At 39.0% G+C, this 22,065-nt stretch overlaps 1 protein-coding gene across 1 annotated transcript in view; it reads right to left on the reverse strand.

Moving 5' to 3' along the window:
- The window catches only part of LOC311077479 (uncharacterized protein), a 79,161-nt gene that overhangs the window by 35,786 nt on the left and 21,310 nt on the right, over positions 1–22,065 (reverse strand). Inside the window, exons 2-6 of the mRNA XM_084106009.1 lie at positions 18,518–18,771; positions 16,561–16,592; positions 16,362–16,470; positions 16,172–16,267; positions 15,524–15,659 (exon numbers count right to left, since the gene is read on the reverse strand). Coding sequence (XP_083962135.1) covers positions 15,524–15,659; positions 16,172–16,267; positions 16,362–16,470; positions 16,561–16,592; positions 18,518–18,750 — 606 coding nt within the window. The 5' untranslated portion in view covers positions 18,751–18,771. The remainder of the gene's footprint in view (positions 1–15,523; positions 15,660–16,171; positions 16,268–16,361; positions 16,471–16,560; positions 16,593–18,517; positions 18,772–22,065) is intronic.

The following is a 22,065-nucleotide window of genomic DNA, read 5'->3' on the forward strand; positions in this document are numbered from 1 at the left end:
GAGTGGAGAGAATTGGGGCTTTTTGTGAAACAATGTGACTAAAAGATTGGTGGCCAACCACTGACAAAATGTGTGGCAATCTGAGAGCACAGGGTTTTACAAACAGTCAATAGGGGGAAAAAAATATTAAGGGAATCAGAACTCTTAAAATGATGAATAAATAGTACTATATGAATTGCACGTGTTTTAAATATTATACTTTCTATATGAAGGCGTCTATAATTTGAATCCCGTTATCCCTGGGAGACAGTGAGGAAAAATGTTTTTGATCTATGAGATTCTAAGAGTCAATGGTTTATTGTATGTTTAACTAAGATAATTTTTGTGCATTGTGCATATGGGAAATATAAATTGTGATTTGACAAAAATATTGGTCACTCCATTTCATTTAAAAGGTAATTTTTTAGATTTAATAGAAACAATGTTTTCAATGGTTCTAGACTTTTGAAATCACATGCTGTCATCACCGGGGGTACGAGATAGAAATGTTATTTTCTTTTTGTCCATGGATCAAAGATTGTGTGAAGATAAATTCCAAATATTCTTTTAAATAGCTTATGAGCAACAACAAAAAGTTTGAAAAATTTAAATTGTGCAAAGAATGACAAATTGCATTTGAGAAATTAAAATGGATTCTCTCAACTGCAATTGTAGGTCTATACGATTATTTTAAAGTGTTTAATCTATTTGATTTTGAAAAGTTAGGTTTATGTTCACTGTGTTAAACTCAAACACATGACGACTGCATCAGACAATTGAAAATTGATATCCTAACGTTCAGACACTGTCGCAAGGGGAATGCCACAGTGTGTCTACGTTCTGTAGTTTCCGTCGTCGAACTTTGTTACCGTTCAGATTTGGTGGTATTCCACTCCTAATAAATATATGTTCCCCATTCAGTTCATAAACTGCTAAGGCAGACAAGAATGAATGTATGAATCTCTGGCCAGAGAGGGGTGTGTGGAGTGTGTGAAAGTGAGTGTGTAAATTATGGTGTTCAGAGACATAAATGATGTCAATTAAAACAGCTGTATCTAAACAGATAAAATATGACCCAACAGGGAAAAAAATATTCTCAATAAAATAACAACCATGGATGAATTTGGCTAACCATTGTGGGATGGGTTATTGTTGTGGCAGAAATAAACAATGCCACACCTGCGCAGCGTATAACTTTGGGAAGGCAGAGAGCAAGCAAGCTTGCCCTGTCCACCCCATACTTAACTTTTGACTTTTTGCAGGATGTCATGATGAATCTCAGCGAACAGAACTGATTCTGTTCCAAATGTATAAAATATTGACTTGTCACTGTTTAACATGAAATTTTACAGGTCTCATCAAAAAAGGACGACCGGCCAGACAAGCAGATGAGTCTGGCGACATGATACATGATGTTGTCACTAACAAAAATACTTAAGGTCTCCATTCACAGGTTGTTCTTGTGGTTCACTCCACAAACAAGGTCCAGCAGGGCCGTGCAGAGACCTCTGGAGGGGCAGGTGCTCAAAGTATAAAAGGGGGCACATGGAACAAGGCTTTAAATAGGGCTGTGATCAAAATACAGTAACAGGGTTTTTCCAGCCTCAAAATGAGGCGGAGGTGGTAAAAATCCTAATAATGTATTTTAATAATAAGATAATTAAATTAGTATTTTTTTGTCTAAATGTGTTTCCCACATTATTTATGTGGGTGGAGTTTGGTATCTGTAGGGGGGTCCGGGTCCTGATTTAAAATGAACATTTATTTAAAATAAAAGTTCTTCTTTTGGCAAAATTACATTTCCTTAATAGCCTAAACAGAGGCTTTTCTCCCTTCAAACTTAAATTGTCAATGTTTCATTACATCACTGTTTGAAAACACTAATTTTTTGTACCTTTTATAAAGGGCATTTTTCCACTAATTTTATTAAATGTATGCTCCATCTTTCATTTCAAATTCTCAAATTTGATCAATATATTCAATTAAAATAATAAGACACTAGGCTGTTACCAATCAAATTAAATAATTAACATTGAAAAATTATAACTGTATTAAATTAATTATTTTAAATATTTTTGAATATACAAATAAGGAATGTTGAAAATAATGATACTTTATGAAACTAAACCGCCAGTAGGAGGCGGCAGGCGGCCGTCTTAATGAGCAAGTCATTGAGTCATTCATTCAAACGATTCATTCAAACGGCTGATTTATTCAGAATGAGGCAGTTTGTGAATGGGTAATTGAATCTTTGACTCAACCGATTCGTTCAAAATGCTGAATCATTCAGTAATGCAACAAGTGTTGCTGTGAGATGCGCGATGCTTCTGCTGTGATCTTTGTTTGGAACTCTTTTCGTTGCTGAAACAGAACAAAAATAGTCATTGCGTCTAAAATGTAAGTGACTTAATTTTAACTATTTGTTTATTGAACTGTTATGAAATCAGTCTCGGTTTCAATCTTGATGGCATTCAGGAAAACAGTTACTTCTATAGCCTAACGTTCCACACAGCAATTTAAACAACATCTCTGCATGCTCTCTTCACGTCGTCCTTGTAAAATAATTATAATAAGTAAACGAACATCAAAATCACTTCGCTGAGAATGAAACGCCACTTACCAGCAGCCGCAGATTTGAAGATATCCTCTGGTAGTGCGCATAGCCGCGCGAAATAAAAAAAAAAGTGCGTGCAGCCAGAGCCCGTCTACGGAGAGCCTTGGCACTCCCTATTAGCCCCATTGTATTGATTTTGGTTGCAGTTCCATTAGAATTCCACTGGGGGTGATCGCGAGCGAGTGCAGACTGAATGGGAGTCTATGGGGCTAGACGGCTAAATGTGTCTCTTTCACCCGATTGCCGTTGAGAAATCTCAGATTTTATTGTAGGTTTTGCAAGTTCAACATGGGTTATAGGTCGAAAGTTGAATGAAAGAGTACTTATTTATTTTCGATTTCTTACAGGTTGAGTTGTTGTTGCCCATAACACGCTAGCATTCTGCTAATGACGTCAGCATTCTGACGTCATTGACATTTTAAAAGACTTTTTAAACCAAATAAGTGACTCTAAAAAATCTAACACCCAGCAATGTGTAATTTCTTTGCATCTCCTTTCGCATACAACATTTAAATTACTAGACAAAAAATTATATCCTGAGAAAAGTGGGTTTTGAGGGGTATTTCGCCATAGACCTCCATTCATTCTGCACTCGCTCGCGAGCGCCCCCGCATGGATAGAGACGTGTTACTGCAACCAATCCAGAACCCGGAAGTAAGCAGAGAGCGCCAATTCTCTTCCTATTAGACATTCTCTGGTGCAGCGTGAGGAATGAGTTAGTCAGGTGAAAGATCATCATGTGGGTCATTTCATTTATGGCTAAATTATTATTAATTAATTTTACTAATAGTTAGATTGGGCAGGCATCCACAAAAGGGCCTTTAATTACAAAAAAAGTAGAGGAAATTTTGCCTTGACAAAAGGGCACTTTGGGCACCAAGGGGCAAAGGGGCAGGTGCTCAAGCACCCAACGACCCCCCCTCTGCACGTGCCTGAGGTCCAGTGGACTGCGGTTGTGTTCTGAGGAAAAATCTTGCAACTATCAGCAAGGTTGCAGTGAGTGACACCTCCGTCCAAGCATATCGACTTAAACTACACCAACCAGCCTCAACAACCCCAAACGCCAACGCCTGACAACGCAAAGCATCAAGTAGAGGATCAAGGATGTGCTAGTTTAACATTCCTCCCTTGCCAACGTGGGAACGCCCATGGCAACGGTTCGCAAAGAATCACCCTGGTGAAGATGGAACGTCCATGGGGCAACGAGATGATCAACACATCTGGAGGAAGATGTGGACCAACTAGCCTAATGGTTTAAGCTTAGCATGATAATAGTTCATTTTGTGTGATTTTTATTGATGTTTTATTTGGTTCGATCAAACTGTACTGGACTGTATGATTTAGATCTCATGATTTGAACAATTACAAATTAATTTTAATATTTCAGGTACACGTAAATTAAGAAGAGGAAGATTTCTTAATTCTGTAGAGTATATGGACTCTAAATAGGTACATTACTGTAAAGATAATAAATAATCTAAGTACTATTTTTGAAGAAACTTGAGGGTTTTAGAACCCTAATTCAGATATCATAGATGCTAAAAAATTAATTAATAGGGGTAATAATTGTTCTCTAATAAGAGAGGATAAGTTACTTTGCTGTACTAGGTCCGAATAGATAATTGGGTAAACTTCTATAGCGATTAATTAATGACTACATTAAATATTTTTTTAGTTGTTTAAATTGGTTAAAATAGCAAAAGAAAAACTTTCAGAAGGTGATTGATTTTGGGAAACATATTTAATTTCTGGATTATTATTAGTTAAAGAAGTTACCAGTGTGATTATTGAAATGTTCCTTTCATGTATTGTCTAAATTCTGTATTTGATATCTGAGAGGTGACTGCGGGTCTAGTCTATCTAGGAATACAGTAACAGTGCTTGCTAATTCAGCCCGGCTTCCAGAAATGAAATATGGATTTGTTTTGTTGAGAAAGGTCTTCAACGTATTAGAAAAATATGAGCACAAAGTTAAAACCTAGACCAAGAACAATGTAACTCAAACATGTTAAATTTAAAGACTAAAATTAATCTAAGACATTTCAGTGAAATGGAATATTTGCTCATAAAGCAAAATTCTAAAAAAGCTCTCTTAATTCAGAATGAAGTTACGGATTTAATGATCTGGATCAATGGATCCATTATGAATTATTCCGCATTGCCAACAAATAGAGGCAGGACATGTTATGTCCATCAGTTAATTCTGGAAAAAATAGGATTTTAGAATAGGTAATAAAAGATTAAATGTCAAACCAGCAGCTAAAGCTATTCTCATGGCAACAGCTGGGTGAGAGATAATAAATACAAAAAAAATAAAATAAATTACATTGTTTGAAACAAAATAATACAATTATTGGTATTTGTGTTAAAAGATAAAAATGAAAAGATTATATTATTTTTTGGTTAGATTTTATTACACAGATACTTAAATAGATCTTACTAAGTAAAACAATAGCCTAAAAGCTAGCAAAATAAGGTTAAGAAAAATGGTTAATCAGCAGGTATCAGCCTGTTAAAGGCCTAATAGATCAATGTGATTCGAAATTTAGCAAAGGATAATGAAACTTGATTCAAAGTTAAAAGGCAATGTACTATGGTATGTGTATGTGGTAAAATTGTAAACGTGTAGTATTTTAATTAAAACTTAGGATGCTAATTAAAGGAATATTTGACAGGTATTCTAAAGTAAAAGATGGAACATGGTATGATTAGTGATATTAGGTTGGTATTAAAATTTGAAATTTTTAAAAAATTGTTATAGGAAAGGCAAAACCAGGCAACTATGATTATGGAGAAGTAAATGTCAAAATTGTGTGTATGTTCTTTGAATGAACATGGGGTGGAATGTTATGGAAATTTTACATTTAGATGTGTTTCTTTTACTTTTAGGTGTGTGCAACTTGTGTTAACGTTGAACATTTATTTTTACTCATAAGCATTTAAAGAAATATGATCATATAAGTTTGCAGACAACAAAATGTCAAAGTGACCTACTGTATACTTTTAAGTGTGAAAAGTATGTGTGCAGCTTTGATAGAAAATAGAGATAGGCAAAAGGTGCGAATAAGATCAGCAGCTAATAACAGGAAACTTTTGCAGACATGGTATTGCTTTGTCTAGATAGAATTTATGTTAGAAGAGATTTCGAACAGAGACATGTTGCCTTTTAAGGTAAACCAAGGCGATCTTTTGAGACAGACCAGGGGCCTCATTTATAAAACCTTAGGAACCTTACTAAAAGTGTACGTGCGGCCGAAAGCCAAAAATGGCAAAAAAATATTCAGACTTATAAAACCGTGCGTACGCCAGAACCTGCGCAGAATTCACTTTATAAATCCCAGTCAGCGGAAGATTGTGCGTACATGCGTCTCCACCCGAAATAACCATATATGGAGCTTACAACGCCTAGTTTTACTATGCAGATCCTCATCTACATATCATTTGCATATGATTATTCATCCACGTGATAACTTAAACGTTATCACGTGGATGAATAATCATATGCAAATGATATAAACGGTACAAGAAACATTACATTAATACAAATCAAGTAGTTGTCTATCCTTGCCTTGTTTTTAAATACATAAATCAAATAGTGTAAAATACATTTCAGAGAAAGTTTTTCTCAATCTTTTCCACTTGCCGAATTTTATTTTTAATATTCTATTTTAATTACATATTTAATGGAAACGGATAGACCTTGTGCATTATTTGCACGAAACTATTTTCTCAGACACTCTGGTATTATCATGATAAGCAGTTATCTCTGTGGTTAAAACATTAAAACACAGCACGCCACAGGAAAAGTGTTCAAAAACAATCGCATCCACAACAAATATTTCTATTGATTGAATATAAATTTTTTTTTTAACCATTCAGTATGAATTCATGTTTAAGTGTTTAACTCCATAATTTGAATGGCATATTTAATCTAAATGTTTATATCAGAAGTAAAACATAGTTTAAATCATTATTTCATTTATTTAAACTGCGTCAGTTTCACTAAACGGCCCAACGCGCTCGCTGGCGCGGACATTTAAGAAGGAATGGATATTTGCTTCAAGTGACAGGTTTGGTGAGTGAAATTATATTTGTATTATCTTTCTGTATTATGTTTAATTTTAATTCTTAATTCTAAAAGTGACCAAAAAGACATTTAACTCCAACTCACCATCGGTGTCTCCAAAATGTGCGTACGCATGGGTCAGAGTTTGCGTGCAGGTGCGCATATTTTCACGTCAAGTTTTTCTTTATAAATCCCACCTTTTGCGCAGGAACTGGCGTACGCATGTTTTCAGCCCCGTTTTGTGCGTACGCAAGCTTTATAAATGAGGCCCCAGGATGTGTTAAGGCTATATAGCTGGGCAAAAAGGAGAAGTCAGGGCCCTTCCATATCAGACTCTGACTGATGTGTGAACTGCCTTTCTTGCAAGAAATAAAGATCTTTATAACTTTTGAAATCTCCAGCTGTCTTCCAATTATTATTTAAAGTGGAGAAAGAATTTCCACGACAATAGATAGATAGATAGATATAGGCGGTGGGCCGGACCTCGAAATTACGAATTTAATACTTACCTCACAGCTGTCTACGTTTTTTTTTGCTGAGGTCATGTAATAAAATCGTATAAGTACTATAGACATTGTTTCCAACTTTGTTGTATGCACATTTGACGCAAAATGTCCTTACAAACTCTTACTTTTTTAAACCGGCAAAGAAGCAGGAGTACTAATCATAACGTTAGAAAACCTCCCGTTTCCTTGACAACCAATGTAAATAATGAACACAGATTCTACAGCGGAGGCATATAATCTTTGTCAGTGACCAGGAAGCTGGGCCATATAGTGAAACTGACGCATAGTTTGTCTAACGGCAGATGAAGTAAAACCGTAAATCTCTGTAAAGTCCTAATCATAAATACAGTGCATGTTCACAATAACGCAGTGGTGTAGTCTAGTTTTTTGTAGTGAGTATACTCTAATATAACACCCCCCCCACCCCACCCCACCCCACCGCCGCATACTCACCCATCCCAGAGCGTCACCCCATAAGCACCACCACACTCACTAATGCATACAGTATGCATCGACATGTAATTGAGAGCATTATGAAATACTAAGTGTTATCAACATGTCAATTTATTATAAGCAACACAAGACTTTAACAGCCAATGACATTTACAGCTAGGGAGACTCTGATTTTCTACTGTTTAGTGTTAATCACCATCTAACTCAGTCAGTTAAGAGCTACCTTTAGCCTTAGATGTTATATGAATACGGTCCCTGAAGCACAGGTTTTATCAGTTGACAATTTTCAACAAATTTTTTTTAAAAACATTATAGGCACAAATACAAATTTACTTTTAGAAATGGTGTTTTTGAAAATGGTCTTTTATTTTGGTGGGTTGTAGACATTTGAGTTTCTGTGTGTTTTAATAAACTATTATTATTATTATTATTATTATTATTATTATTATTAGGCCTGAAGTATACTCTGTGCAATAGTAATATATTTCTGTTATAATTTCTACAAGTTATACAGAACTTATTTTGACAGGTTGTCGTAAAGACATTTCAGTTTCTATGTGTATATGAAACGAATGAATGGCGATAGATTTATCAAATGAAATGGTGAAAATCTCATCAAGTGACTCTCATAGCAGCTCTGCGATGAAATGCACATGTGTAGCTTACATCATGTCTCAATACAGTGAAACGCTGAAAACACCACGAGCGTGAGTCACGCGTGCTTCCGTGTGTGTGTGTGTGTGTGTGTGCGTGTAGTGGAGCACACACTGAGCGCTCATTCCCAGAGACGCGTAGAACAATTGCAGTCTCTTTTAGCTTTAATATTCATAGACACTAGTCCATATCGAGATTTTATTCATTGTACAGCAGCTATTTTTGATTTATTCATTCAAAAATAGCCAAATTCCGTGACGTTCTGCTTTATATAGCACGTTCCATTTGTGACTGGATTCCGCGATTCGATCCGTCGCTTCGCAAACACAGACGGGATGAATTTATGAATGAAAGTGTGAAAGTTCTGACACAAAACGAAGTTGATACGTATCCTCACGCTTTTTTAAGTGGGTATACGCAAATCCTTGGCCTTTTCTAGTGGGTATACGGCGTATACCTGCGTATCACGTAGACTACACCACTGCAATAACGGTTTAAATAAATAAAATAATACATGTTTTACCTCTGATATAAACATTTAGATTAAATATGCCATTCTCATTAATGGTGTTAAACACTTTAACTACATGAAATAATTACTGAGAAGTTACAACATTTTTATATTCAATAAATATAAATATTTGTTGTAGATGCAATGCTTTTGAACACTTCTCCTCTGGCATGCTGTGTTTTAATGTTTGAACTAATTGCTTATGATATGCAGATTGTCTGAGAAAATGGTTTCGTGCAAATAATGCACAACAAGGTCTATCTGTTTCCATTAAAAATACTATTTGGCCAGTGGAAAAGATTGAGAAAAAAATTATCTGAAATGTATTTTACACTATTTGATTTATTCATTCAAAAAAAAGGCAAGGATAGGCTACTAAATTATTTGTATTAATAAAATGAGAGCATATGAATAAAGCGGAGCGGTGTGACGCTTAAATATAAGTTAAAAAACTTAAACATACGTTTAATTTATATAAGTTTAACCCCTTACTAGTCAGCCCCAATTTTGGCAAGTGGTGCATACATGACATACCCAAAATAAAAAGGTAGCTGCTCAGAAGTCATTCTGAATTGACACAACCAATATATATTTAAAAATCCAACCCTTGAGAGTTTACAATTCAAGACTCAAAATTAACCAGACTGTTATTAATATTGAGATAAATAAGCTCAAACATAGAAACGAAAACAACAAATATTAAGAATATATTTATTAAATGTATAAAAATTGTATGTGAATTTAGGATTGCAACTTATAACCACAACTAAAACAGGGATTTTTTAAAGACAATCATCCCACACATCCTATTCTATAATAAAATCAGCTAATCGAATATTCGAAAATCGTGACTCATCCCTAATTAATATAGTGTTATTGTGTAAGTGGATGACATGACAAGCAGCAAAAGGCAGTGCAATTTGTGTGTAAGTGGGGTCAAATGTTCATAGCAAATTTCAAAATAAACCAATGTAGCAGCATCATAGTGTAAACTACCAGTGTATTTGTGCAAGAGTCAATCAGCTGCCCTTAGGTTACTGGAGGGTGGGGGTGGAAGGAAGAGGCTCTCTATGATTCCCCTATAGAAAGTTAAGAGGATGGATTTTTGGGAGATGAGCCTTCCTCAACTGTGGGAGGAAGTGCAGAGGTTTTTGGACTTTCTTGGCCAGGTTCAGTTGTTGGTGTTGATAGATCAAGATGGGTCATCTGTGCTGTGGATACTTCTGATCTTGACTTGCTCCATCATGGTGCTGTTGATGTGATGATTGTCAACGATCACCTCTGTAGTCATTTGGGTGTGGAGAGATATGATGTTGTCATGTCTGTGTCTGTGTGTTAGATAAACAACTGAATTATATTCAGATAAATAAACACAGAAAGCGCACATTACTCATTTTAAATCACACTTTTCATCTTGACATTTGTATTAAGATGCTAACCATCTTAAACGAGCTTGCCAAGACTACTGCAGTTCTGACCACAAATAATTTTGTTAAATAACTCAAAAACAGCCATCTTTAACTAAAATATTTTTCCACCATACAGTATACCTGTTCTGTTATGTAGGTGAAGCCCAACCACTATCAATCGTGACAATCAACCATAATTGTCTTAAATAACTCCATGACTACCACTATAAAGTTGATTTGAAATAATTTCTTTGTTTTGGTTTGCAGTGCACTCTTTTTAGCTGATAATTAGTCTAGCTTACTTGTAGCCTAGGTAGCTTGCTGTAACAAACCTGGACATACCGTTTACCCCGTGATTCTCCCTTACTAGTCAGACTTATTTCCTGCTGTCTTCCCGTTTAAATATTTTTCCCGTAATTATCCCGTATTTGAATACTCTTTGCTTAGTTCATTGTGTATGTACCGAATGATTATTTTGGATTAGCCTAAGCAACATACCGTTAGACCTAACGTCAGCTTTACTGCTCCTCTACCCACATTCTTTCGTGGCTAACGTTACTGTTTTCATCAAAAAAACATTTTATAGCTTGCAGTCTTAAATACAACTTATATGAAAAGCATTAAGATATAGGGGTGTATATAATCATTGCAAAACAAATCTTACCTTGACGTTGTCTTGCCGAGACACACCGGTCTCTCCAGGGTGGGTTGATTTGACTTCAGACTGACGCGACGCCGGTTCAACGAATAACGTGATTGGCCAAATCAATTAAACAAGGTAACAACACGAGCGTTGATTGGATCTCACTCCGGCCAACGTTTGTGATCAGCTAGCGAAATTAAATCTATTTTTATACTTTAATGTGCAACAATTGGCGTTGGAAACAATCGGTAATCTTTTTGTGAATTATTCATACAGACAAATAAAAAAAATGAGCCAGACAGCTGCTGGGTAACTGTCAAATCAAAAACTAAACGAGATAGACGGACTTGGCCCACTGCCTAATAGATAGATAGACAGATACACTCTAAAAAATGCTGGGTTATTTTTAAACCCAAATGCTGGGTTGAGCATTTTGACTACGTTGCTGGGTTATTTTCCCCGTAATCAGCTGACAATAACCCAGCAATTGGGCTTGTTTTGGAAACTTTGACCCAGCGCTTTCCTCTACGCGCGCTTTTGTCATCACAAATCACAACGTCAACAGGAGGACGAGAGGTTCAAGCAGGAGCGAGTGTAAAGGTGAGTAACGTTAACTCTGTTTTATTCAAACTATCCTAATGTTAAGTTGTCGGCAAATCAGTAAGAAGTTATGTTGAAATTAACTGTGAATTATTGACGACAGACCCTTACATTATTTAACGCGAATGCTCTAGATTTTGCGTCTGTCGAACTAGCGACCGTTAGGCTAACTTACGTTACACATAACATTCATTATTTTGACACGGTCTGTCATCAATTATTCCACTTATAACACGGTCACACAATGTCTAAATACAGTTCTTGGTGTTTTATCTCCAGAAATTTTGCGCGCTGGCGTCTTGTACTTGAAACATAGCTACTGACTGACTGACTCGGTGTTGGATTGCAGTGTAACGTTAATGTCACTGGCTAGTGGCTAGCGGCTGCACAAGCTAAAGAAGCTGTAAGTCTACCTATTATTTATCTGTTTTTGTTCGTCATTTTCGAAAAGTAGCTTTACATAAATATTTTATTATGTTACATCATGTTCTCTGTGTTTGGGTGCGTGGGCCTTAGTTAAAAACCAGCTCTGTAGAAAGTCATCGTCCAGCTTTGTACAATTTTCATAAAAAACGGTTGCTATTCTGAAGTCAGTTCAGTGTTGCTTCATTTCGGTTCAAAAACTGTAAAGATGCTCAATTGTGAAGATGCTCTGATATGGTCTGTGCAATCAAATCAATAATATTGTTGAATATTAAGTGCAGCTAACTAAGCAAGACAGAGACAACATTGGCAAGGAACCCACACTCCATCAGGTGACAGAATGGAGAGAAGAAAAAAAAACCTTAGGAGAAACCAGGCTTATGTATTAAATAATATACAATTTATTATTTTGGTTTGTCATGCAATTTGGTACACAATCATTAAACTAATTATGATGATCATTGAATGGTGCATTTTTTTTAAAAAACTGACACGAAGAATAAACATTAACAACATTTATTTTTTATTTTTACTATCTTGAAACTGCAATTAAATAAATCAATGTGTGCCTCAGGCAATCATTATATGAACAGACTAATACATTGGAATGAATACATTCTATGAAATATCTACAGGGGATTGTATCAAATATTTTTGAATTATCCACAAAATTAACATTTCTTCTATTTACAGTCTTGTGAATTGTAGTTAATTAAGCTGTTAAAAAAACATTTTCTCTATTTATTTTATTTTTTAATTAGGTAATGATTCTTATATAAAAAATGGGAGTAAGCACAAAAATAAATTTTAATGGCAGCTGGCAGTGCTAAAAAGACTTGTTAGCACTGCCAGCTAACTTTGTAAATATATTACTAATCAGATGTTTCCTTCTGTTCTTTTACAGCAATGGACATTTTTGTTCAACAAAAACTCATCAACTGGAATATTGAGTGCCTCACTGAGTAATTTGCTGGTAAATATGTGATGAACAATTTTGAATTTCAAATTCTTTCTTTGTAGATAATCTTTTTTTTCACAGTTGCATCCAGTGCCAGCCCTACCACTTAACCAATTTGCTACACCATTCACAATAAGATCAAACACATGAATGGCCAATTTACTTGTCCAAAGTACAAGAACATGACAAGGCTTAAAGGGATAGTTCACTTAGAAATTAAATTTTGGTATGTTTTAGCTTACCTCAAGGGCATCCAAGATGTAGGTGTCTTTGTTTCCGCAGTAGTTTCAATTTTGATATTTTTAGGTCAAACCGTTCTTGTCTGTCAGTCATATAATGCAGGTCTGTGGTCACTGTCTCAAAGAGCATGCACAGAGAAGTCCAAATTAAACAATTCCCCATCGTAAAGTACACATTGATGGCCTAAGACACGAAACGAGCGGTTTGTGTGAGAAAACGAACAGTATTTATATCGTTTTACCTCTTGTACACAACCACGTCCAAGTGATCTGAGGGCGCGCACGCGCGTTCTGGCTTAGTCTGCGCAAGTGCCGGAAGTGATCTCTCGCGCGTGTACGTCACTCATTGTTTACACAATGTTTCCGGCACTTGCACAGACTAATCCAGAACGCGCACACACGTCACACACCAGGAATCGCGCGCGCCGTCAGATCACTTGGACATGGTTGTAGAGATAAAAACAATATAAATACTGTTCGTTTTCTCACACAAACCGCTCGTTTCGTGTCTTAGGCCATCAATGTGTACTTTACGATGGGGAATTGTTTAATTTGGACTTCTCTGTGCATGCTCTTTGAGATAGTGACCATGGACCACCATTATATGACTGACAGACAAGAACGGTTTGACCTAAAAATATCAAAATTGAAACTACTGCGGAAACAAAGACATCTACATCTTGGATGCCCTTGAGGTAAGCTAAAACATACCAAAATTTTATTTCAAAGTGAACTATCCCTTTACTGTCAAACCCATAGGGGGAATTTAAATTACTTATATTGTAGGGCTGGCATAGGATACCACTTCTGTGCCTAGTCTATGTCAGTGTAATTTCATATAGCCTTGTTTGTTTGTGTTATCTTCCTTTTAGATGAGCAGATAGATGATGACAGCTTCCTGTTGCTGGATGAGAACACAATTGCAACACTCATCCCCAAAATTGTGCAGTTAAAATTCAAAGAGATCCTTTAGCTATTTTTTTTTTCTTTAAAGGACAAGTTCGGTATTTTACACTTAAAGCCCTGATTTCAGATCGTTTCTGATGAAATAGAAAAGCATCTTTTGCAGCAATTTTTGTGTGAGCATATCAGCGAACACCCCTGACCACTCGGTGAGTTTCACGTCTTTGTAAACGAAAGTTTAATGTGTTTTAGGAAGGATTGTTCCAGTGCACATATGCAGCCATTGTGGAGGTGGGGGTGCTACCACAGAAACCGAAAATTCTCGGGCCAGCAGCATGTGTCCAAATTTCAATCTTAACCGTTCCATTTCATCAGAAACGATCTGAAAACAGGGCTTTAAGTGTAAAATACCGAACTCGTCCTTTAACTTAGGGTGAAAACACTGCCTGTTACACAAAATTCAAGTATAACGTTTTCACGTGTCTCCCATTTTTGCTGCACAAGACTAATTGAATGTTTATTTAAATTAATTGCAATGATATATTAATTTTTTTCTATTGTATCTTTGTGTGAAGAGAATTAATGTATTTTATACAGTTTATACGCAGAGTTTTCACGTGTCTCGCATTTTTGCTGCACAGGACTAATTGAATGTTTATTTAAATGAATTGCAATGATATATATTGTTTTTTTATTATTGTATCTTTGTGTGAAGAAAATCTTTATCTATTTTATGTTGCAGTTGACTAATTGTTGATTACACATGAATGTATTTATGATTATATTAATTTCCTGTAATAAACTTTAATTGAATCAATAAAGTTGTGTTATTGTTATTAATATTATTTTACAATTTTTGTAAAAATTAGTATTTTTATTATTATCATCATCTAAAATGAATAACCTGTAACATGGGGTTGTTTGACCCAGCACTGATTAAAAAACAACCCAGCAAATGGGTTAATGTATAAAAACCCAACCTGCTGGGTCAAAATAACCCAGCATGTGTTCTGTCCAATATTTACCCAGCGCTGGGTTGCCAAATAACCCAAATTGGGTTGTTTTTAACCCAGCATTTTTTAGAGTGTAGATAGATAGATAGATAGACAATTTATTATAAAAGCATACATCTAGCTTACACATTTACCCAAATTATCATACGCCTTTTTAACCGAAGTTAATTTGGGTGGGTTCCTCCATCCCCAACGTCCCTGACGAGAGCGTTGCTCTCTTTGGCTGTGAACCGCTCCTGGCGCGCGCCTGGCAAATCCGCCGTTATGATAGGAATCCGCTTTAGAACAAGAGCGCTTGATCTTAAAGGGAATGTGAGATGACGCTCTGATTGGTTTATTTCACGTTACGCCCAAACCACACCTATGAATAGTGAAGCTCTTCAGACCAACACATTTTAGATTTGCGCCTGGCGCAAGAGTCATTTATCCCGCCGGGAAAATAGCAACAGCGCCAAGACCCGCCCACAAAGTTACTTGCACTTTGCGCTTTGACACTTGCGTTTCAGATCGTTAAAATAGGGCCCCTTTTACTGCATGTGTTACTCGACTCACCTGACGCCACGGCTCCTTATTCCACTGCTGAAAGGAAACTCTCCCAGGCTGAAAGGTTCTGATGGGCTTTTTCCTCTGATCGAGCAGCTCTACACAGATCTGATACTCACTCCCACAGTCATAGCGTGGGGAATACCTGCAGATAAGACATCAGATCAGTGAGCTTTCAGATTAGAACTGATTTAACACTGCTACTGTGTTCTTAAAGCGATAGTGAAACAGATATAATTGAAAGTTGTGTCTTCATTTACTCTCCCTCATGTCATACGAAACCTGGATGAGTTTCTTTCTCCTGTGGAACAGAAGTTTTTAAGTGAACCATCCCTTAAATGGCATTAAAATTCAGTTTCTGCACTTTTTTCTTGCATAAATTAAAATGTACGCATATTCTTACAATAAAAGTACAAAATAATCTGCCAATAACAAAACAAAAATGGAAATATGAATGTCAAATGACTTTGGGTTCTCATGGTGCCAAGCACAATTCCAGCATAAGGCACATTTGAAGCAGATACTTTATATTATATAAAGATATTATATTATATTATATTATATCGTATATTTCCCCCAATATCATGCAGCCCTATAGAGTGTGAAAGCACCACCTAAGATGCTGTAGCATAGACTGGAGTTTCAGTGAACGCTCACCAGTCTGATATTCTGATATGAGGTTGCAGACGATCCATGAAAGCATCACTGTAGCCTCTTTCCTTCAAATCAATCAGCTGTTGCTTCAAGCATAGCCTGAGGACAAAGTTTATGAGTGATTCATGTGTGGATCGGCTTGATGATTGAGTTAGTGTCTTATTTTAACAAGGATCTAAAATATCAAACATACCTGAAAGATGTTAGAAAACATTTGGTGACCGTGTCGTCTGGATGCCCTCTGTTTTCTGTCACCCAGCCGTCACCCCCATTCTTTACAATCTCCCACCCTTGAAGTCCATCTAAAAACATCATCAGAAAAGAGACATTACCTGAAGCAAACATTCTTTACACTCTTAATGTAGGTTAATTATGTTAATTATGTGAATCACCTTCAGCTCTGGGGTTTTTCAGCAAGTTGGACCTACAGGTGGAAACACAGAAGTAGCATTTCATATTCTGCTGATAATACAGTAAACCAACTGAAACACAAATACTCCCACAATCGGCTGACATTTTCATTTTTAATTTGTTTTGTTTCATGAAATGCCTAAATATATCCTCTATCTGTATTGTGCATAAAACACGTTTTTCAGTAAAGTCTGACGAGGTGAGATCTTTATACAAGGTGCACTGACCCGTATCATAAAGCGGTTGTGAGGAATCTGGGTGTATTATTTGACAGAGCTTTTCAATTCTTACATTTTAAAGTTTTCTTTCATTAATGATCTAGAGAAAGTCAGTCATGCCTTCATCTTTTCACGGCTTGACTACTGTAACTCTCTTCATATAGGAGTTATCCAGACAGCACTCCTGCGGTTGCAGGCCGTCCAGAACGCGGCCGCTAGACTGTTGACTAGTTCTCACAAACATGAGTATATTACACCAATTTTATCTTCACTTCAGAATTGAATATCAACTATTATTATTTGTTTTTAAATCATTAAATGGCTTGGCGCCACCATACCTTGCTGGCTAACTAAACCGGCACACATCTGCTAGATCTCTTAGATCCTCTGGTCAACTGATCTTGACTACTCCTAGATCCAGACTGAAACTTAGACCCAGGGGTGATCTGGCTCTTTCAGTCGCTGCACCTAAACTGTGGAGCATATTACCACTGCATAGCACAATGGCTCCAACAATATCCATTTTTAAAACTCGGTTAAAATCTAATTTGTTATCCTGGGCTTTTAATCTCGATCAGGTGCATGTTTTACCTTGAAGCTGTGTTTATTTATATGTATGCTATTGTTGTATTATTTGTTCTATGTATCATTAGCATTATATTTAAGTTCTTTGTACAGCACTTTGGGCAATTGTTGTTCTATTAAATTGTGCTTTATAAATAAAGAAAAAAAGAAGAAAGCTTGCTGTTCGAGTGAGGTTTATGGCCTCTCGTTTCCCCGGTACACTGCGCACAAAGCAAAAAAAAAAAAGTCACACAAGTCAGAATTCGGCTCAAAATCTCACAAAAATCACACAGTGTATGCCCACCTTAGGTGAAATCATCTGAAGATAAAAGACTTTAAATCTCTCAAGATCTCAGCAGAGGAGAACTGAGAGACTGAGTCTGGTTTCTCTCCAAGGGTTTTCCTTCATTCTGTCACCGTCGTCTCTGGCTTCATTGGTTAGAGTCACTTCATACTCAACAATATGTTTGATCTGACTGTATGAGGACTGAACTGAGTGATGACATCACCGTTTACTCCAGAGCGGCTGTATAGATGAATTAACTCATTTAATAACTAATGATTTTTACAAGCTGCACAATGACACAATTGACAATGCATAATTCTCCTGTTACCACTGTAAAGCTGCTTTGAAACTATCTGTATTGTAAATGCTATTGCAATTGCTTAAAAGGGAATTACTTTAAAAAGACAAAAGAGTCAAGAGCCCAACTAAAGCACATACTGACCTCCACAATAGTGACTTGCTTTTTTTGACAAATAAAACATCAACATCTAAACTAGGGCTTACACACATTAATCACATTAAGAGGTGTGTTTAGAGCATGTTGCGCTGTGAGAGGCGAATCACGACTGCTGATTACTGGAGATGGGAAACTCGCTCCACCGACCACAGAGGGTTAACAAATATATAAATAAATCACACAGTAAATCAATACAGACACCAGTTCTGTATTTTCTGTCTTACATTAATTAATGTCTAACATTTCAATTTAAGTTTTAAAGTTAATTTTCAAAAAAAAAGAAGAAAAAAAAAGTCATTTTCCTTTTGTTTACAGATCTAAGAAGAAGATAATAAAATAACTCATCTCTCTGTGTGCATTCAACGTGTGTTTGACTCCCATAGTTAAATTACCCACTACACGTTTATACTCACCTGAGTAAAGAGGTCACTGCTTCATCACTGAAATTAAGGGGAGGAGTCAATGATCGATTACTTCTCAGAGACACAGAGTCAGGTTCTGGTTCATTACTGGGGTCAGAGGTCACTGCTTCATTACTGGGGTCAAAGGTCACTGCTTCATTACTGAAATCAGGAGGAGGAGTCAAGGATTGATCACTTCTCAGACACACAGACTTGGGTTCTGCAGATGCTCCTCCATTCTCCATAATTAGAAACTGACCTAAGGCCTGCATATGGAAACAGTGGACAAATCATACATTAAACCAAAATACTTTCAGCAGACAAAAATTTCATAAAACAGTTTTGAAAGGTATATGCGATCTATAACCATTATATACTGTATGCCATTGTAAAGACTGTGTGTCTGTCCCTCACAGCCTCGTTTTCATCCACGCACAATACAGTATGGTGTGTCTGACCAGACAAAGGTCTACTGCAAACATCTGTCATATAAAACACACAGCTGCAGATGTAGAGAAGACAGGTGCATTCCTGTTCACATTAACCACCCCCCACCACACACACACACCCCCGGCATGAATGTAAATCAATGGATAACATCAAGACTTGGACTCGACTAAGCTGGACTCAAACCCAACACTAACTCTTTCGGCTTGCTCTCGTTTGATCAGGGGTCGCCACAGTGGAATATTCTGCACAGATGTGAACCTCTGAGATGAAGTGGATCAGTGCTTCAGTCTCCATTACCCACCGTCAGTGTCTCTCTGATGCTCTCGAGTCTCACTGAACACTGAACTTCAACAGCAGGAGGAAAAGCCTGAATCTCTCTCTGTTCAGAAGCTTCATGTGTTTCTGCTGCTGTAGAGAGACTCACTGACAGCTTCTCTGTGCCAGAGCTCATATCACACTGACTGATCAGCACATCTGATCAATAACTCTCTGAACGCTTCCACATCCAGCCGGCTACACTTTTATAATGATTAAAAGAACTGATAAATCAAATTTTCCTTGAGCTTTTGACATTTGAGAGGTCATGTTATGTGGGAGTGTTCTACATATGGTATAGTATTGCCACCATAAAAAAAAACAACAACAACCAATGTCCCACTCAATAGTGCTAAAAACTGGTTCAAAATTTAAAAAGGAGAAAAATGCCTTGCAGGTGTGCAATGATAAATTGTTCTAATAGTGGGCAAAGGGTTGTCCTATTTCTCGAGAGGAAAGAAAGTGCAGAGCTGTAAGCACCAGAGCAACTGAAGGATTGCCGTAAAGCAGTATCTCTGGTCGTACGATGTGTGTGACATCATTGACATTTTAAAAGACTTTTTAAAGCAAATAAGTGACTCTAAAAAATCTAACACCCAGCAATGTGTAATTTCTTTGCATCTCCTTTCGAATACAGCATTCAAATTACTAGACAAAAAATTATATCCTGAGAAAAGTGGATTTTGAGGGGTATAGCGCCATAGACCTCCATTCATCCTGCACTCGTCCTGTGAGCGCCCTCATGTGGAGCCAGAGTGGAACTGCACTCGTCCTGCGAGCGCCCTCATGTGGAGCCAGAGCGGAACTGCACTCGTCCTGTGAGCGCCCTCATGTGGAGCCAGAGCGGAACTGCACTCGTCCTGTGAGCGCCCTCATGTGGAGCCAGAGTGGAACTGCACTCGTCCTGCGAGCGCCCTCATGTGGAGCCAGAGTGGAACTGCACTCGTCCTGTGAGCGCCCTCATGTGGAGCCAGAGCGGAACTGCACTCGTCCTGTGAGCGCCCTCATGTGGAGCCAGAGTGGAACTGCACTCGTCCTGCGAGCGCCCTCATGTGGAGCCAGAGCGGAACTGCACTCGTCCTGTGAGCGCCCTCATGTGGAGCCAGAGTGGAACTGCACTCGTCCTGCGAGCGCCCTCATGTGGAGCCAGAGTGGAACTGCACTCGTCCTGCGAGCGCCCTCATGAGGAGCCAGAGTGGAACTGCACTCGTCCTGCGAGCGCCCTCATGAGGAGCCAGAGTGGAACTGCACTCGTCCTGTGAGCGCCCTCATGTGGAGCCAGAGCGGAACTGCACTCGTCCTGTGAGCGCCCTCATGTGGAGCCAGAGCGGAACTGCACTCGTCCTGTGAGCGCCCTCATGTGGAGCCAGAGTGGAACTGCACTCGTCCTGCGAGCGCCCTCATGTGGAGCCAGAGTGGAACTGCACTCGTCCTGTGAGCGCCCTCATGTGGAGCCAGAGCGGAACTGCACTCGTCCTGTGAGCGCCCTCATGTGGAGCCAGAGTGGAACTGCACTCGTCCTGCGAGCGCCCTCATGTGGAGCCAGAGCGGAACTGCACTCGTCCTGTGAGCGCCCTCATGTGGAGCCAGAGTGGAACTGCACTCGTCCTGCGAGCGCCCTCATGTGGAGCCAGAGTGGAACTGCACTCGTCCTGCGAGCGCCCTCATGAGGAGCCAGAGTGGAACTGCACTCGTCCTGTGAGCGCCCTCATGTGGAGCCAGAGTGGAACTGCACTCGTCCTGTGAGCGCCCTCATGTGGAGCCAGAGTGGAACTGCACTCGTCCTGCGAGCGCCCTCATGAGGAGCCAGAGTGGAACTGCACTCGTCCTGTGAGCGCCCTCATGTGGAGCCAGAGCGGAACTGCACTCGTCCTGTGAGCGCCCTCATGTGGAGCCAGAGTGGAACTGCACTCGTCCTGCGAGCGCCCTCATGTGGAGCCAGAGTGGAACTGCACTCGTCCTGTGAGCGCCCTCATGTGGAGCCAGAGTGGAACTGCACTCGTCCTGCGAGCGCCCTCATGAGGAGCCAGAGTGGAACTGCACTCGTCCTGTGAGCGCCCTCATGTGGAGCCAGAGTGGAACTGCACTCGCCCTGTGAGCGCCCTCATGTGGAGCCAGAGTGGAACTGCACTCGTCCTGCGAGCGCCCTCATGAGGAGCCAGAGTGGAACTGCACTCGTCCTGTGAGCGCCCTCATGTGGAGCCAGAGTGGAACTGCACTCGTCCTGCGAGCGCCCTCATGTGGAGCCAGAGTGGAACTGCACTCGTCCTGTGAGCGCCCTCATGTGGAGCCAGAGTGGAACTGCACTCGTCCTGTGAGCGCCCTCATGTGGAGCCAGAGTGGAACTGCACTCGCCCTGTGAGCGCCCTCATGTGGAGCCAGAGTGGAACTGCACTCGTCCTGCGAGCGCCCTCATGTGGAGCCAGAGTGGAACTGCACTCGTCCTGTGAGCGCCCTCATGTGGAGCCAGAGTGGAACTGCACTCGTCCTGTGAGCGCCCTCATGTGGAGCCAGAGTGGAACTGCACTCGCCCTGTGAGCGCCCTCATGTGGAGCCAGAGTGGAACTGCACTCGTCCTGTGAGCGCCCTCATGTGGAGCCAGAGTGGAACTGCACTCGTCCTGTGAGTGCCCTCATGTGGAGCCAGAGTGGAACTGCACTCGTCCTGTGAGCGCCTCATGTGGAGCCAGAGTGGAACTGCGCTCGTCCTGTGAGTGCCCTCATGTGGAGCCAGAGTGGAACTGCACTCGTCCTGTGAGCGCCCTCATGTGTAGCCAGAGTGGAACTGCACTCGTC

This window comes from Abramis brama, assembly GCF_963993115.1.
Source record: "Abramis brama genome assembly, chromosome: 2".
Classification (NCBI taxonomy): domain Eukaryota; kingdom Metazoa; phylum Chordata; class Actinopteri; order Cypriniformes; family Leuciscidae; genus Abramis; species Abramis brama.